The sequence below is a fragment of the Talpa occidentalis genome, unplaced genomic scaffold, assembly GCF_014898055.3.
Source record: "Talpa occidentalis isolate TD23 unplaced genomic scaffold, MPIMG_talOcc4v2.1 talOcc4.14, whole genome shotgun sequence".
NCBI lineage: Eukaryota > Metazoa > Chordata > Mammalia > Eulipotyphla > Talpidae > Talpa > Talpa occidentalis.
Window position 1 is genome coordinate 87,734,963 of NW_023601433.1, and position 16,310 is coordinate 87,751,272.

Sequence of the window (16,310 nt, forward strand, 5' to 3'; positions counted from 1 at the left end):
GGATAGCTTCACAGCGCTGCGCTCAACTGCCTGCGCCACCAGGGAGGCCCTACACTCCACCTTTTGAAGGGAGATGGGCAAAAGCAAGTTTGAAGCCATCACAACAGGTGACCATATTGCCGAGGAACCAAACAAGGGCTGGCCAGACCACCCACGGATTACCAACAGCAGAGGACACTGACCCACTCAAGCCTGAGGAGCAAAGGGAGGAAGTGGGGTGAGTGGTGCCCAGACTGCTCTGTGGAAGCTGGGCCGCGGCGGAGCTGCAGCCAAGAAGAGGTGGCACTGGAGCAGGTGCTCCCCCCACAGCAGAAAGGGAGGCAAAGCTGGGTTTCTCTCTTCTTCCACCCTCCAGTCTTCCCTCAGGCCCGCAATTGGCAGCACCTACCAGGATGTGGAATGCAAGGGAGCCTGGGAAACATAGTTCCTGGTGAGCAGAGAGGGCTGGGATGGGTCTGAGATCAAATGGGCAAAGACTCCAAAATGGCTGACTGGGCAAGGTGGTCATACTGTGGCTAAGCTTGTCCTGAATTCTTTTTTTTTCTTTAAAGATTTATTTTATTTATACGGTAACCGGGGTACAGTCAGAGGCACAGGAGGGTGAGAGGAATCACCAGAGACAGAGTGGGGAACAGAACAGGCAGACGGACGGAAAGCACTGTTGAGGGGGGCAGCAGGCGAGACAGGAGAGGTCTGCCATGCCATATGGGATTCTCCCTGGCCGGCCAGGAATAGAACCCACGCTGCAGTGGCTGCGGGCAGCTTCACAGTGCTGCGCTCAACCTGCTGCGCCACCGGGGAGGCCCAGCTTGTCCTGAATTCTGATGATATTTATAATAAAGCAACATTTTTCAAAAAAGATTTATTTATTTATGTATACAAGAGCTGGGGCCCAGGCCAGAGATGCGGGATTCACCAGAGGATTCACCGGAGACAGAGTAGGGAGCAGAACGGGCAGACGGACTGAAATACACTGCTGAGGGGAGCAGCGGGTGAGTCAGGAGGGGTCTGCTGTGCCATGTGGGTTGCTCCCTGGCTGGCCGGGGATCGAACTCATGCTGCAGAGGCTGCGGACAGCTTCAGAGGTTGTGTCTTAACCCCTTGCACCACCAGGGAGGCCCAAAAAAGCAACATTTTAAAACTGAAAATGAGGAGAGAAAAAAGAAGGAAATCCTCCAGTCTCCTTTCACCTTCCCTAATTTTCATGAAGACGTCTGTAGGCCTGGGAGGGAAGGCAGCAGAAAGCTGACCTGGCCTTTCCGTGCAAACAGCCTCTTGTTTTGTCTTTAAAACTTGCCAGCACCAGAGACTGACCCCTGCCAGTAATACAGACCCGTCGCCAATTTGTCTTTCTTTTCCCTTTATTGAGGTAACACTGCTTTACAACCCTCACGTGTCTAACCGGTTCCTAGTCCCGCCGCCACCAGCATGGGATTCCAAGCTGAAATTCTGCCCATTGGGCCTCCCCTGGTGGTGCAGCGGTTGAGCGCTGAGCTGGGAAGCTGCCCGCAGCCTCTGCGCCAGTTCGATCCCCGGCCACCTGCGAGGGTCCCACAAAAAAAAAAAAAAAAAAAAGGAAATTCTGCCCATTCCTGGGACGGGCCCAAGAACTGGAAACACACTTCAAGACGCAAGCACGTGTGAGAATGTTCGTGGCCACGCTGTGCAGCTGAGAAGCGAGAGCACCCACGTGTCTGTCAGCAGGAAGGGGGCTGGCCACGCGGGTCCAGCCACCAATGGGCCCGGCGGGGTGAAGACATGCCGCTGTGCGGTCACGGGCCACGCAGAGCAGGACGCCCTCCCAAATGCTCAGGGGAAGCAGAGTGCTGTGGCCAGGCCAGGAGGGGTGACCGCCGGGGCCCAGGGTCTCCTGAAGCTCAGTGCCAGCGGTGAGCAACTGCAAATGCGCTAAAACCACTGCCTGTGTCTCCATGAAGCGAGGAGGGAGGGGAAGTCTGACCACTGAGGGCCGCCCGGTGGGTTCTGGGTGCGACGCCAGAGGTGAGGGCCATGGTCTCTGTTTGCCGTGCGCTGTGTTCGTGGCTCCCAAGCTCACGCCTGGTGGTGGGGAGGGCTGTGCAAGGGCACATTTCCTGGGGTGACCTGACAAATCCCGAGAGTCTGCGGTCATTGAATGTGTTTGTCTTCAGAGCCTGAAACACTGTTGAGAGACACCTGATGAGTAATTGTGACAAAGCAGCTACCGAGAAAAACCCGGACAAAGGAGAAAATCTGCCAAGTTGTTGACACGGATTCTTTTTCAGATTTCGGTGGGTAAAGCTATCCTGGCCTCTTGTCCAATTTTTAGGTCACACGGTTAATTACCTTTATTTTGTTTATTTTTAAAGATTTGTTTATTTATACATACAAGAACTGGGGTACAGGCCAGAGGTGCGGGGGATGAGGGGATTCACCAGAGACAGGGTGGGAAACAGAACAGGCGGATCCACTGAAATCTACCGCTGAGGGTACAAGCGGGAAGACAGGAGAGGTCTGCTGCGCCATGTAGCTTAGCTCTCTGGCTGGGGATTGAACTCATGCTGCAGTGGCTGCCAACAGCTTCATAGTGCTGGGACTTAACCCCCTGCGCCACTAGGGAGGCCCCTGATTACCTTTTTAATATAAACAGCAAACGTACGATGCCTCTGCTGCACGCTGGCTGTAGCCACCAATGTTTTCAGCAGTGGAGTGCGCTCAGCACGGCCTCCCAGCTCCCACTCCTAACGCTTCCAGCCAGTGCTGTGCCTCCTTCATAGGAATGACCCAATCCCTGAAGGCACTGGAATTCGGGTCCCCTGATTTATATAATAAAACCCCCACGATAGGCCATGCGTGTGGTCCCCTGAGATGCCCAATGGTCGTATCTTAACTCCCTGCCGGTGGAGTCAGAATATTGAGTCAGTTCAGAAACGAACATTAACATTAATTTCTGGACAAAAGCCCACGGTTCTTTGCACCTTTTTTTTTTACAGGACTGGGTTGCTTGGGAGCTCCCAAAGGCTGTAACCGTCAGCTTCCCTCACTGTGACAGGAAACCTCTGTGGGTATTGTAAGCAGAAGAGACCTCCCAGGGAAACAGGCACATAAATGGGCTGGGGAGTGTGAAGGAGCAGGCTGTCAGCACAGGGACGTTCCTGGAATAACACGACTGAATGGAGGTGCTGGAGAAGCAGGGGTTTTGCCCCAGTCTGAAAGGTGGGGCTTCAGGGGACAGAGTCACACCTGCTCATGGTCTGGGAGCTTCCAGCTGGGAGTTGCACGTTTCTCCACACCTGAAGCAGAGCTGAACACTGGACCACTACTGCCCCCTATTGCCGGACGGGCCTCAGGGAAAAATTCTTCCGATGTGTTCCACACATTCACAGACATGCACTATATACACAGAGAAATTAGGAGTATCAGTCTTAAATACACAGCGTCTTTTTTTTTTTTTTAAAGATTTATTTATTTATACAAGCACTGGGTACAGTCAGAAGCGCGGGAGGGTGAGAGAATTCACCAGAGCCAGAGCGGGGAGCAGAGCAGGCAGAAGGAACGAAGTACACTGCTGAGGGGAGCAGTGGGCGGCAGGGGAGGTCTGCGCGCCATGTGGGACCCTCCTCCGGTGGCCGGGGAGCAGCCGGGGATCGAACCGGCGCCTCAAAGGCTGCGGGCAGCTTCGCAACCCAGCGCTCAACCGCTGCACCACGGGGGAGGCCCTATACAGCGTCTTGATTAAAAAATACTCATTTAGGTGAAGATATAAAACTTTTCCAACATCACAGAAGGTTCCTTTGGGTTCTTTTTCGGTCTATAAAATAGTATGGTCCCTCCTTAGCCTTGGGGGATATGTTCCTAGACCACCAGTGGATGCCCGAAGCCATAAAGACTGCCAGCCCGTATATACTAAGTTGCAGACCTATGCTGAAATCTACCTTATACATTAGGAACAGTTGGGGATTATCTGACCCACCGAGTAGCTCAAGTTGCATGGAGCTGCCACGGAGCAATAGACTTTGAAGTAAAAGTTATGTGAATGTGGCCTCTCAAAATATCTTAATGTGTGGTACTCACCCTTCTTGGGATGACGGGTGATGACACAGCGCCCAGGTGTGGAGGTGATGTGGGGTGAACGGCATAGGCATCGTGCTGTGGTTTTAGGCTCCTACTGACCTTCTGACCTGTTGTCAGAAGTGTCATCTGCTTCAGGCAATCCTGGATCACACAGTCATGAGGACATCGATGGCTGCATGTCAGGAGTGGATGATGCTGATGGTTGGGGGTCCTCCAGAGCTGTTTTTTGGGATTGGTATCTTTTGGAGGAACATGGTAATGGGAAGCTGTTGTCTGTTTAACTCGTCAAAGTGTTGCTGCAGAGGTTGTAATCCTTGGGTGATGGTGCGGGTGACTTTAATGGTGCGTTCAGTCCAAGGACGGTATTCCATGATTTCATCCTTTAATGTCTGTGCAATTTGAAACACTTTGGCAAATTACGGTAAAGTCCACATTGCTGGTGCTGCTTCAGTTTCTTCCACATCTTCCTCTTTCTTTGCAGGTGCCTCAATGAGTGCTTCCAATTCAGCATTTGTTAACACTTCTCCGTGGTCTTTCCTAGGTTCCTCCACCACATGAGGCTCCAGCCTGTGCCCGCAGTGTTGGCATCAGAACCAGAGTTAACCCGTCCTTCCATGTTTTATGTCTGGGGCCTCTTTGGCACCTTTATGAATGTAACTCCTCTTGGGCATCTTCTTCCAGAAGAACCCAGCTTCATCACAACTGAAGACCTGCTCTGGAAGGTACACTTTCGCCTCATCAACTTCTTCACCTCCTCTGGGAACTTCCTCACCTCCTCGGCAGATGCAGCCTCTCCAGTGTGTGTCTTTCTCAGCCCAGGACCGGTGTCGCCATCCCTTATCAGCAGTGAGCGGCTTTGCCAGGCCGAGTCAGGGGACCCCTCGCCCAAGCCCTCACAGCGGCTCAAAGCTTTCTGGCCTAACAAGTTGTCATCCATGGGGACACCTTTTCCCTCCACGTCCTGCGCCCACAAAGGAACGCCCTCTCCGTCCCAGCCACGCCCCTGTCGCGCCGCCTCAGCAGAACTAGCACGAATTTCGTTTCCCCTCTTCATAGTTTCACGGACAGAAGCCTCGAACCGAGCTCCCTCAGCACTCGCCCGTTCTTTCTTTCCCGATTAAGTCGAGAACTTTCACTTTTTCACTGAAAGGGGGTGCCTGCCGACTCCTCTCCGGCACCTCCGAACGGCAGCCCCGGCCCGGGCGAGGGCAGCGCCCGCGCGGCCTGGACAGTGCAGGGTGCCCGGCCCCGCGCTCGGAGGGCGCGCGATTTAAAACTCTGTCGGAGTCGCCAGTCTCTGGCGGCGGCCGGGCTGGGGCGCGGGGGCGGCCGCGGGCCCGGGCGGGAAGCGCTCGAGCTGCGCCGGCCTTCGCGGGCCTGGGGCGCAGACGCCAAGATTAAGCGGCCCCCATCTGCGGCCCCGCCACTCCTGCAGCCTCCAGATCTTTCGCCAACTTGTGGGGCCGCGCTCGGAGGGCCCCGCCCCGGGAAGAGGCGGTTTCTCGATGGCGTCGCTTTCCGGCGCGGTCCGGGTGACAGTCACGTCGCACTCAAAATGGCGGGCGAGGGCGAGGGCTTTGGGCCCTTCCGAGCCACCGTTCGGCTGGCGTCGCGCGGAGGCGCCGTGTCCCTCGGCGGCCGCCGTGCGTCCGTTACGTGGCGGCGGCGGGCGCCAGCCAATCCGCGGCGCCCGCATCAGCCCCCGCGGGTGGCGCAGCCGGAAGGGGCGGAGCTGAGGCGGCGGCGGCCGAGGAGGTAGTGGCGGCGGCGGCGGCGCTGGAGGCCGCAGTCCCGGACGTGGCTTCGGCCCAGCCCCACCATGGTGACGCTCGCGGAGCTGCTGGTGCTCGTGGCCGCCCTCCTGGCCACGGCCTCGGGCTACTTCGTCAGCATCGACGCGCACGCCGAGGAGTGCTTCTTCGAGCGGGTCACCTCGGGCACCAAGATGGGCCTCATCTTCGAGGTGGCCGAGGGCGGCTTCCTGGACATCGACGTGGAGGTGCGGGCGCGCTGCCCGCGGCCGGGGCGGGGCGCGCGGCCGCCCAGGGGCTGGCGGCGCCCGGGGCCCGCGCGGAGCCGGCGGGGCGCGGCCCGGCCGCGGCGGCCCCGGGCCTGCGAGGGGCCCGGCCGCGCCCCGCCGCGGCGACCCCCAACGGCCCGCGCCCCCGGGTTCCGGCGGCGGCCCCCTCGGGTCGCCGGGCCTGGCCCGGGGCCGCTCTCGACGGCCCGTGCCCCGCGGAGCCGCTCGCCGCGCCTTGTGGGGCCGGCGCCGCGTGTCAGCCCGGGCCGGGGCGCGCTCAGCCGGCGCAGGACCCGCCCGGGGCAGCTCCCGCCGCCCGTCCCCTCGCGGGCTGGCGCGGGCGCGGGGGGCCTGGGGGGGTCCGAAAACTTTTGAGGGACACTCGGCGGGCGTCGCGCGGGGGTGTATTTCCCGCAGAGACAGCTGAGCGTTTTGCACGCGCTTTACGCCGATCCCGGGCCTGTCGTGGAGCCATTAGGAAGAGGGGCGTGGAGGGGAGGGGAGGGTGGGGTGGGGTCGTGCCTTTTGCGGGTAACGATTGCCGCGAAGTATTTGGGGAAAAGAAGCCACCAGCTGTCTGTCCCTGAGTTTCCCCCTGAATGTCTTTTAAAACAGAAGGAGGATTCGCCTGTACCGCTTTCCGGAAACCAGACGGAATTAATTGAATGTTCTTGGCAGCTTCGTTTACAGGGTTTAAGGGTTTTCCGAGGGGTGACCAACATCAGCAGAGCTGAGTGCAGATTACCCAAAACAAGTGAGGTCCAACAATAAGGGCGGCATGGCGGCAGTGACTTAAAAATTAGCTAAAATCTCGAGCTCCACTACCCCAGTCTCGGAAGTGTTAAGGTGACTGGACGACCAGCTGACTTGTAGGCGACCATTAAGAGAACCTGGTCCCCTGATTTCCAGTTTACTCCTTTCCCTTGAGTGTCCAGTCATCTCAGATAAGACGATTCCTTCACTCGTTGGCAGTTGTCAACCAGAAAATGTAGCGCAATCAACGTTCTCAGTTTTAAAGACATGTTTTTTCTTGTTTTGATTTTACCAGGCACATGCCCACCTGTCTGGGGTGGTGTTAGGCCACTTGGAAACAGTGTAAGGTGTAGTTTCTATTTTTGAGGGGTTTATTTTTATGTGGGATAAAGAGGACAGTCAAGAGTTGAGAGACCGTGGGGTCCACCCTTGTTCCCTGCCTGCGGGACTGCAGCGAAAGTTACACTTAGTGAATACCCTGCTGCCACAGAACTCACTTAGAACATTTATGATTTTCATCTCTCTTGATGTCTCAGTCATTTTTTTTCCTGTCTCCAGATTACAGGGCCTGATAATAAAGGAATTTATAAAGGAGACCGGGAGTCCAGTGGGAAATACACATTTGCCGCTCATATGGATGGAACATACAAGTTTTGTTTCAGCAATCGGATGTCCACCATGACCCCCAAGATCGTCATGTTCACCATTGATATTGGGGAAGCCCCGAAAGGACAGGACATGGAAACAGAAGGTGAGACGAGCATTGGGCAGGTTGATGTTACATGCCGAGGTTCAATACTACTTGTGTACGTTTTGTCCAGCTGAATGGAGAATTTATTTGAAATTATTTTCTGACTTTACTCAATGTCTTTAAAACCACAAACCTTTTATGAAATACACATTTTATTTATTCAAATCTCGTAATTAACAACAAAGGTTTTGGAAGTTCATGTTTCTATTTTAGTTCTTTGCAGTTGTCCCTTGTAAACGTCTAGGTTATATGTGACTTAGGTTGTTCTGTTAATTCGCTAATCCTGGTATATACACACATATAGGTAAATATATATTTTTTGCTTATTTGTATATGTGACTAGTTTAGCTAAACTTTAATTTCTGTGTGTGTGTGTTTATATCTTACACTTTCCTTTAGGTGGTGGAGATACCTGGGATGGTATGTGGATTGCCTTTTGATAGCATCCTGATTTGTTTTGGATATTTTTGTTTGCTGCCATCTAATTTCTGCTTTCCTTTCTAACCTCAGTTTGTTAGCATGAGAGTGCCTTTTCTATTAATTAAAAAATAAATCATACAATTGATTAGATTTGTAGTGATTAGTTTTATTTTTTTGTGGGTTTTTTTTTTTTTTTTTCTTTTGGTTGACAGGAGATATAGATGAGGTCTTTTTAAATTAACAGCACTGGGAATACAGCGATTGACATTTGAGTGGTAACATCCATTAAATGAATGCCGATGGGTAGAAAGATTGAACTATAACTGGACAAGTAAGTCTTCATTAAACATAGCTAGTAGTGAACAGTGCTGTTGACTTAGTAGGAAGAAGACGTGTTCCATCATTACTGCATTGTCTCTCTTGAAACTGGTTGGCTATGAAATGCAGTTCTAGGAGTCCTGTCTAGACAAGGTGACAAAAACTGTCAGCCATATGTTGCAGTTAGCTTAATTTTCCTTCCACATCTGACAAGCAGTGAACCCTGAATTGATTCTTCTGGGTAAGTTACTTACAGGAGCCAGCTCATTTGGATTTTGTTGTTGATGTTGTTAACCACTGTGTCAGGATTTTTGGAAAGTAGCAGTTGAACATATTTCATAATATCAGCATAACGACATTTGCCCTAGATGTTGAGCAGTTTGTAGAGTACTTCTATCAAAAAGTAGGTGAACTGTTGACATCTGTAGAATTTTGGAGTCACACTACTTATTATTTCTGATGCCCACTTTCAGGACTGTTTACAGGAGTTGACTAATTCTCAAGGAGAATTAGGAGTTTTGGAGGACTTTGTCCCTTCTTACAAGCATGTAGGTTACATGTGTGCATTGTTCTGTTAATTTGCTAATTCTTGTGTATACACCCAGCTGTATCTTTTGCTTTTTGGGAATTAGCTCTTTCTAAATTGTTAGAAAATGTGGCTGATGAATGTGAATGTTGAATTGTTCTTAATCCTTTAACACAATATCTAAAATTCCTGATTTTGCTTGTTAATGTCAGTGACTGACAGCTGTTAGATGAGGCCTTCCTTTGGAGCGGTGGTTCTGCAGTGAGGACAAGACATTTGTCGTTCTCGTGGCTGGGTGGTGACCCTGCAGTGCATCCCATGGCACACAACAGGGTTATCTGGTCCACAGTGTCAACTGAGAATCCCTGCTCTCTGGACGCTTCATGTAGTGCATGATGGGTTTTTGAAGGGAACTTGGTACGGGGTGATTTGAAATTCCAGCCCAGCTACCTTAAAATGGTAGGGATGCTTGGCATTTCTTAAGAAATTTAGAATTACCTAAATTTTTGGAAGTGGTGAAGACACCCATTCAATGGGACTCTTCCCCTATTGTATATGTTTTTCCTCCTTATTTGTTCATTGTCATGTTAAAATACTTAGAAACATCCGCTTCTTCAGAACTGTTTGCCTTGTATTCATTTTTTTGCTGAAGTACCTGGTTTTAAACCTTGTGCATCCTTATATGATTCTAAAGGGTAGATTTAGATTTTAGTTTAAATACTGTTTTAAAAAAGAAAAAAAGAACAAAAATAAATACTGCTCTTTATAGGATTGTTATAAGGGTATTACTGCCGTTTTTGTTTTATGTTTTATGTTCTTTAGAGCACTCTGCTTAACAAGTCAGCAGAGTGAGGTTCATATAGAAGTGCTTCATGGGAAGTTTCTTAAGTTGTTTTCTTTCAGTTAGTAAACATTATATAGTATGTTTCCTATCTTAAAATACTGGGCGTGGACTTAAACATATTTGGAGAATTGTCTCTAAGTGTTGTATGTTGGTCCACACTGATGTCCAGTTTCCAGTACTAGAAGTAGCTTCTCTTGTATGCCTTCTCTGAGGACTATTTTTACTGCTTTGTAAGTATCTTTCAAAAGTGCATTGCCAAATATGTGTTGATCTGTTTTCAAATTCTTTTGTAGCTCATCAGAACAAGCTAGAAGAAATGATTAATGAACTAGCAGTGGCAATGACAGCTGTCAAGCATGAACAGGAGTACATGGAAGTTCGGGAGAGAATACACAGAGCCAGTAAGTCAGCGCTTTCCCTTTGCAGCAATGTCTTTGGTTACCGCTAAATGGTGAAGGTCTCAGTGGCCAGGGTCTCACTTGTATCTTCCTTATTTGGAACTTTTTAAAGATTTATTTATTTATGCATACAAGAACCGGGTATAGGCCAGTGGTGCAGGGGGTGAGAGGACTCACCAGAGACAGAGTGGGGAACAGAACAGGCAGATCTACTGAAATACACTGCTGAGGGGAGCAGCGGACGAGACAGAAGAGGTCTGCTGGGCCATGTGGGTCAGCTCCCTGGCCGGCCTGGGATTGAACTCAATGCAGCAGGGGCTGTAGGTAGCTTCACAGTGCTGTGCTTAACTCCTTACACCACCAGGGAAGTCCCTGGTGGAACTTTTGCAACTTGGAACTTTTGCAAACATAATTATACCAAAACATCATTTAAAAAGCATTTGTGAAAATATATTTTAAGTATACACATATGTAGAGCTTTGTACTAGATTAGTTTATTGAGGGACATTCATTTGAAACCAAAAAATGCTGTTAAGATTCAATGCAAGTCTTTAAGCATCTTTAAAATGGCATGGTTAGCTAAGGAATAAACTAGTAGTTTTCTTAAAACTGGAAGGAGAAATTTGGTTAAATGGGCATTTTGTTGGTTTTTAATTGCATATCTGAAACTTTGTACCAGTGTGGTTAATGTTATATGCTGACATTTAGCTTTTTCCCCTAAAACTTAAGGTTTAGTATAGTTAAAATAGAAGGTACTAAAACATGAACACAGGTGCTCACCAGGTGAAGCACTTGGGTCCTCCCAAGTTTGGACACTGGGAGTGTATTTGTTTGGGGACACAGTGATGATTGGAAGGAATCCCATCTTAGCTTGCGAAACAGCAGCAGCAGCAGCAGCAACAACAGAAGAACCCTTTAGTTCATGATACAGTATTAAATAGTATGCTTTCTTTTATAGTCACCAGCATCATGCTGACGCATGGGCCATAGCTGTTCAGTGTCTTAATCTTCATTAAGGTTAATTTTGCATCTCAAATAGGCCCTGAAGTGTTTGTTTCTGGTACCTCTTACACCTCAGCCATGAGTAGTTCTGTGAGGGATAGTTCACACTGCAGCAAGTTAGTGCAAGTGGTTGATGTCAAGGATCTTTGTCCTAAGGTTGGGATGGGGAGTAGAGAGACAAGCACAGGTTGAATTTCAGGATGTGGTTTCTGTTCTTCCCTCTCATGTCTGTTCTTGCCATTGATAGAAATGATTCTTCAAGACCTAGAGCACAGAGTTTGCCTCCCTTTGGGAGTATAATGAGTAAATATAGCAGCACCTCTATTCTCCCTTTTTTGGGGTGCAGTGGGGTGTGAGATGGACTCAGGCCTGTACACACGTCCCTGCCTCTTACATCATGATCCTCACTCTGGGATCTCTACCTTCTCTTCCTCACCTAGCAGGGACCTATTTATTGGCTCCCTGCTCCCAGGTGGGGGCCAGCCCATTCTCAGGTGCGAGCACTGAGCAAAGTCTGAGGGGCCAGGACCCAGGACTGCCCTGGCAGTTTTAACTACTTCAGTCTGGATGGCTTTAAAGGTAGAGGAGATTCTTGGGTAGTGGAAGCACCGGTCTTCCAGGCTGTGGGGGTGCTCAGTCTTATTCTCTCCCCCTTAATTTGAGCAGCGATACTCCAATATTTCACATATAAAATGGAATTTTAGGCATTCAGGTTAATTTTGCATGTTGAATAGATCCTATAATGTTGGTTTATGGTACATCTTCCTAAAATACCCACTCCTCAGCTATGAACTGGATGGTCCCTCCAGCCCCCTTTTATTTTGTTAATATTACAGTGTTGTACTAAACCTGTGAATACTGTGTTGCTTCTAGATCAGGCTGATAAGTGAATGGGCATGAGGACAGTCTCATATAGACAGTTCCCTACATGCCTACCCTCCTGCTATTATGCCTCAGTGTGTTCCGCTCAAGCTTGGAAAGATGCATTTTTTTCTGTAAATGGAGAGATATAAAATACTTTTTTAAAAAGGCTTATTTTTATTTATGCATGCCTGCAAAAACTGGGGTGTGGCCAGAGGTGTGGGGGGTAAGATGATTCACCAGAGATAGTGGGGAGCAGAACAGGTGGATCTACTGATAGCCACTGTTGAGGGGAGTAGCTGGTGAGTCAGGAGAGGTCTGCTGCACCATGTGGGTCAGCTCCCTGGCCAGGGATTGAACTCATACCACAGTGACTGGCAATAGCTTGATAGTGCTGACTTTAACCCCTGTACCACCAGGGAGGTAAATGCTTCTTTTTTACATGGTTACTTAATTTGAAGTATTTTCTCAGCACTTCCCTTTTGGACACAGTCTTAAAATGCTAGTCATTCATGGTTTTGCTAGGCATTGATACTAAGTTTTCAGCAGAAGTAAACTTCATGTCTCGATATTAATTAGCAAATTTTAATGTTGGTGGGTTTTAGAGTTTAGTTAATGTGTTGGGCATATGTCTATTCTTTTCCTGGAAAAGTTTTTTTTTTTTTAATACTCTTAAGTTATTCTCTTGGAAATTCAGTAATTGCTTTTCACTTCTTTTTGCATGATCATCTGCTCACTGTTACAATTTCAGTTAATTTTTTTAATAAATAGTATAGATATATCTAAAAGTAAGGCAGAAACTTACTTAACTAACACAGTTACTAATTTTAATTGTTTTTAGTATTGGCCATTTGCAGACGAATCAAACTAGTAATTTTTAAAAATTAAGTAAATAAAAAAAGTTAAGTATAGAACTTGGTTGGAAACTTTCAGAATGAATTAGTAATCATGATTGTTACTTTGAGGATCATATTTTTTTTTTTTTTTTAAGATTTATTTATTTATACTAGCACTGGGTACAGTCAGAAGTGCGGGAGGGTGAGAGAATTCACCAGAGCCAGAGGAGGAAGCAGAACAGGCAGACTAACAAAGTACACTGCTAAGGGGAGCAGTGGGCGGCAGGAGAGGTCTGCACACCATGTGGGACCCTTGCCTGGCAGCCGGGGATCGAACTGGCGCTGCAGAGGCTGCGGGCAGCTTCGCAACCCAGTGCTCAACCGCTGCGCCACAGGGGAGGCCCTGAGGATCAGATTTTTAACTTTAAGAGTGGGATAAATCCTGAGGCTAGGGCCTCCCCGGTGGCGCAGCGGTTGAGCGCTGGGTTGCGAAGCTGCGCGCGGCCTCTGCGGCGCCGGTTCGATCCCCGGCTGCTCCCCGGCCACCAGAGGAGGGTCCCACATGGCGCGCAGACCTCTCCTGCCGCCCGCTGCTCCCCTCAGCAGTGTACTTCGGTCCTTCTGCCTGCTCTGCTCCCCGCTCTGGCTCTGGTGAATTCTCTCGCCCTCCCGCGCTTCTGACTGTACCCAGTGCATGTATAAACAAAACAAACAAAGAAACCAGCAAACAAATAAATAAAGCATGCCTCTATTAAAAAAAAAAAAAAAAAAAAAAAAAAATCCTGAGGCTAGCGCTCGTTTGAAGTAACTGCCAATGTTTGTCCATGAAGCTGAGAAACCGTCCTTATCCGGAATAAGTGCTAAGGACATTGTAGGTGCCCAATAAATAAATACTTGCTGAATAAGTGTTTAATGAAAAAAATTCTTGAACAGATTTTGAATTGTAGGTAGTGGTTTTTGGGTGACTCTGATCTTAAAATAATCTTTTTTTTTAGTCAGTCTTCTGGTTCAGCAAAAAGGATTATGATGTAGAGGCATTTCAGTGGTGAGGGAGAAAGTTGTATTGGGTTTAGCCTGAGGCATGTGTTCTGTTACCTGTACTTAAGCAGAGCAGGTTGACTCTACTCTTCGAGTCTTTAAGATCCCATTGAAGGGCCTCCCCGGTGGTGCAGTGGTGTTAAGCGCAGCGCTGTGAAGCTGTCCACAGCCTCTGTAGCCTCTGCAGCACGGGTTTGATTCCCAGCCCTCCAGGGAGATACCCACATGGCACAGCAGACCTCTCCTGTCTCGCCTTCTGTTCCCCGCTGTCTGTGGTGAATCCGCTCACCTTCCTGTGCCTCTGGCCTGTACCCCAGCTCTTGTAGAAATAAAAAAATCTTTAAAAAAAAAAAAAAAGCCCCTTGAAATCTAAAATTCCTTGCTTCTCAGTATGTTGAGATGCTTGGGGGGATGGAAGAATATTGTGAATAGTGTACATTTATAGACTAGGGGACAGTTTGTGATGCCTATGTTTATTTTTTTGTATGTCTGGGGTGTTTGTTAAATTTTGTTTATTTGTTTGTCCTCACAGTCAACGACAACACAAACAGCAGAGTGGTCCTTTGGTCCTTCTTTGAAGCTCTTGTTCTAGTTGCCATGACATTGGGACAGATCTACTACCTGAAGAGATTTTTTGAAGTCCGGAGGGTTGTTTAAAAAGCCTTTTCCTAATGATCCCAAACTCATGATTCACTGTTTACCAAACATCTTGGTCATAATAATGTCATTAGTTTCTATGTTTTAATTTTCCAAACTGTACATTCACAGCTTATGTTTCTTTGTGATTAATAGATATTGGGGAGAAGATACCTTCTTAGGAAAGTTATAGTGAAAAATTGACATTTGATTGGCATCATTTCCTACTTGAGTTCTGCCACCATTTACAGGTCCTTCCAGAATGCCAACTCTGTAAATGAAATCTAGGCATAGAGTCCTTCTGTCTTCTTTCCCCTTTGTTTTCATGCAGCGCAGTTGGTTTAGGACAGGACTCTACCAGTAGTACCTTCCTAAGGCAACTGCATTCTTTGGAACCCTTATTCTGTAGTTCAAGTTATTAAAGATTCATTCTGTTGAGTTCTTAAGAGAAACAACAGTCTGGATCTTGGCATTTTCTGTCCAGCCTCATGGCAGAGCTCTGGGACTTTGGAGTATGCTGGCAGGTTGCTACTTTTATACCTTATTTTGTGTTTGTTTTAAAGATAAGATTTAGCCCAATGACATTTTCCCCCTAAATATTTACTTTGAACTGTAGAACTCAATCACCTCCACATTTAAATTGATGACACAAGCAGCTAATAACCAGTTTTTGGTTTCTGCCTAATAATAGAAATCTCTATTATAGCCAGTTCTCTGGGTGTTTCAGTGAATGGTAGTTCTTTCTATGCTGCCACGTCCACTTTCTCCACTCTTGGCACACAGGAGGTATGCATTCACGTAATTGGAAAAATCGGGATTTCTGATGCCAAAGGGTTAAAGCCTCTTGGATTTACATTGCCGTAAAATACAGCCACTATTTTATTTCTGATCAGTGGCATTTTGGCCATTGTTCAATTAGGGTACTGAGCAGCACTGTCAGTACTAGGGTTTTGTTTTTGTTTTTCTTAGGTCTTTCTTTTTTGGCACATGTGAATTTTGTTTTGTATAAAACGAAATGACTTTCAGTCTCTGATGATGGGTTTAAAATTAAAGGAGCATCGGTTTTGGTGTGGGGATGATCCAGGATTATGTTGTGACTGATGTATATTAGTTACTTGTACATTTTTTTGGATCTTTGCAAGGGGAAAACTACAAGTAACGAGTTTTATATACTTAATTTAAATTTGTTACAGGTTTTCATGTTCAGGATAAACAATTTTTCAACCTTGGGTGAAAATACTTGCAACAGTTTAAGGTGACTGTTTTACCTTAGAACAGCTGTTGCATGCCAATGTGTGTGTGTGAGAAACACTTCAAAATTGAATTAAAAGATGTAAATTTAAAATTGGTTGTGTATCTAATCTGCCCCAGGTTCAGTAAATAAACAATTCTTTTAAAAAATAATCCTAGTATTCTGTGTTTTATATGTTGATTAATTCACACTAAAATACTAGCTTATTTGAGATGAGACACGGACATGTTTTTTTGAGTAGTTATGTCTATCATGAATGTCTTATTTGCCTATAAACATGAGGCTAGCGAATAGGAACCCACTTTTAGATAGGTCAATGTTAATATATTATTAGATTTTTCTTTTTGGGGAAAAAATAATTTGCGATATTTTCAGTGTCAACCACTTGGTTTATGAATGTAGGAATTAAGAGGAAATAAATGATCCCAAGGTCCACAGATGCAGTGATTTGTGGAACCAGCAACTAAATCAGCTGCCTTTACATGCCAAAGAAGCTGCTGTTTATCCAGCACTTGCAGTGTCCTGGCGAGTTGCTGAGCACTTTGGGGGGCCTTTCTCGGTTATTCCTTAAAACCTCCACCGCCTTGGGTGCTTTTTAAATT

At 47.7% G+C, this 16,310-nt stretch overlaps 1 protein-coding gene and 1 long non-coding RNA gene across 2 annotated transcripts; one reads left to right on the top strand and one right to left on the bottom strand.

Annotated features, from left to right (window-relative positions):
* Nucleotides 1-731: 731 nt before the first annotated feature.
* Nucleotides 732-5,267, bottom strand: LOC119245055 (uncharacterized). Its single transcript, XR_005125181.2, has 3 exons — nucleotides 4,054-5,267; nucleotides 3,223-3,372; nucleotides 732-2,161 (listed from the first exon to the last, which is right to left on the bottom strand). It is a non-coding gene; the product is annotated as an uncharacterized LOC119245055 (long non-coding RNA).
* Nucleotides 5,268-5,786: 519 nt separating this feature from the next.
* Nucleotides 5,787-15,872, top strand: TMED2 (transmembrane p24 trafficking protein 2). The gene is made up of 4 exons (XM_037511294.2): nucleotides 5,787-6,052; nucleotides 7,385-7,577; nucleotides 9,979-10,086; nucleotides 14,353-15,872. Exons 1-4 carry the CDS (start codon nucleotides 5,873-5,875, stop codon nucleotides 14,475-14,477), a joined length of 606 nt encoding a protein of 201 aa, XP_037367191.1. The 5' UTR covers nucleotides 5,787-5,872; the 3' UTR covers nucleotides 14,478-15,872.
* Nucleotides 15,873-16,310: the final 438 nt, after the last annotated feature.

What these genes read in the sequence shown, in the direction of transcription:
- TMED2 (XM_037511294.2), top strand. Translation starts at nt 5,873, where the DNA reads ATGGTGACGCTCGCGGAGCTGCTGGTGCTCGTGGCCGCCCTCCTGGCC. An exon ending in ACAGGACATGGAAACAGAAG is followed by an intron (nt 7,578 to 9,978) that starts GTGAGACGAGCA and finishes ATTCTTTTGTAG; the next exon opens with CTCATCAGAACAAGCTAGAA. An exon ending in GGAGAGAATACACAGAGCCA is followed by an intron (nt 10,087 to 14,352) that starts GTAAGTCAGCGC and finishes TTGTCCTCACAG; the next exon opens with TCAACGACAACACAAACAGC.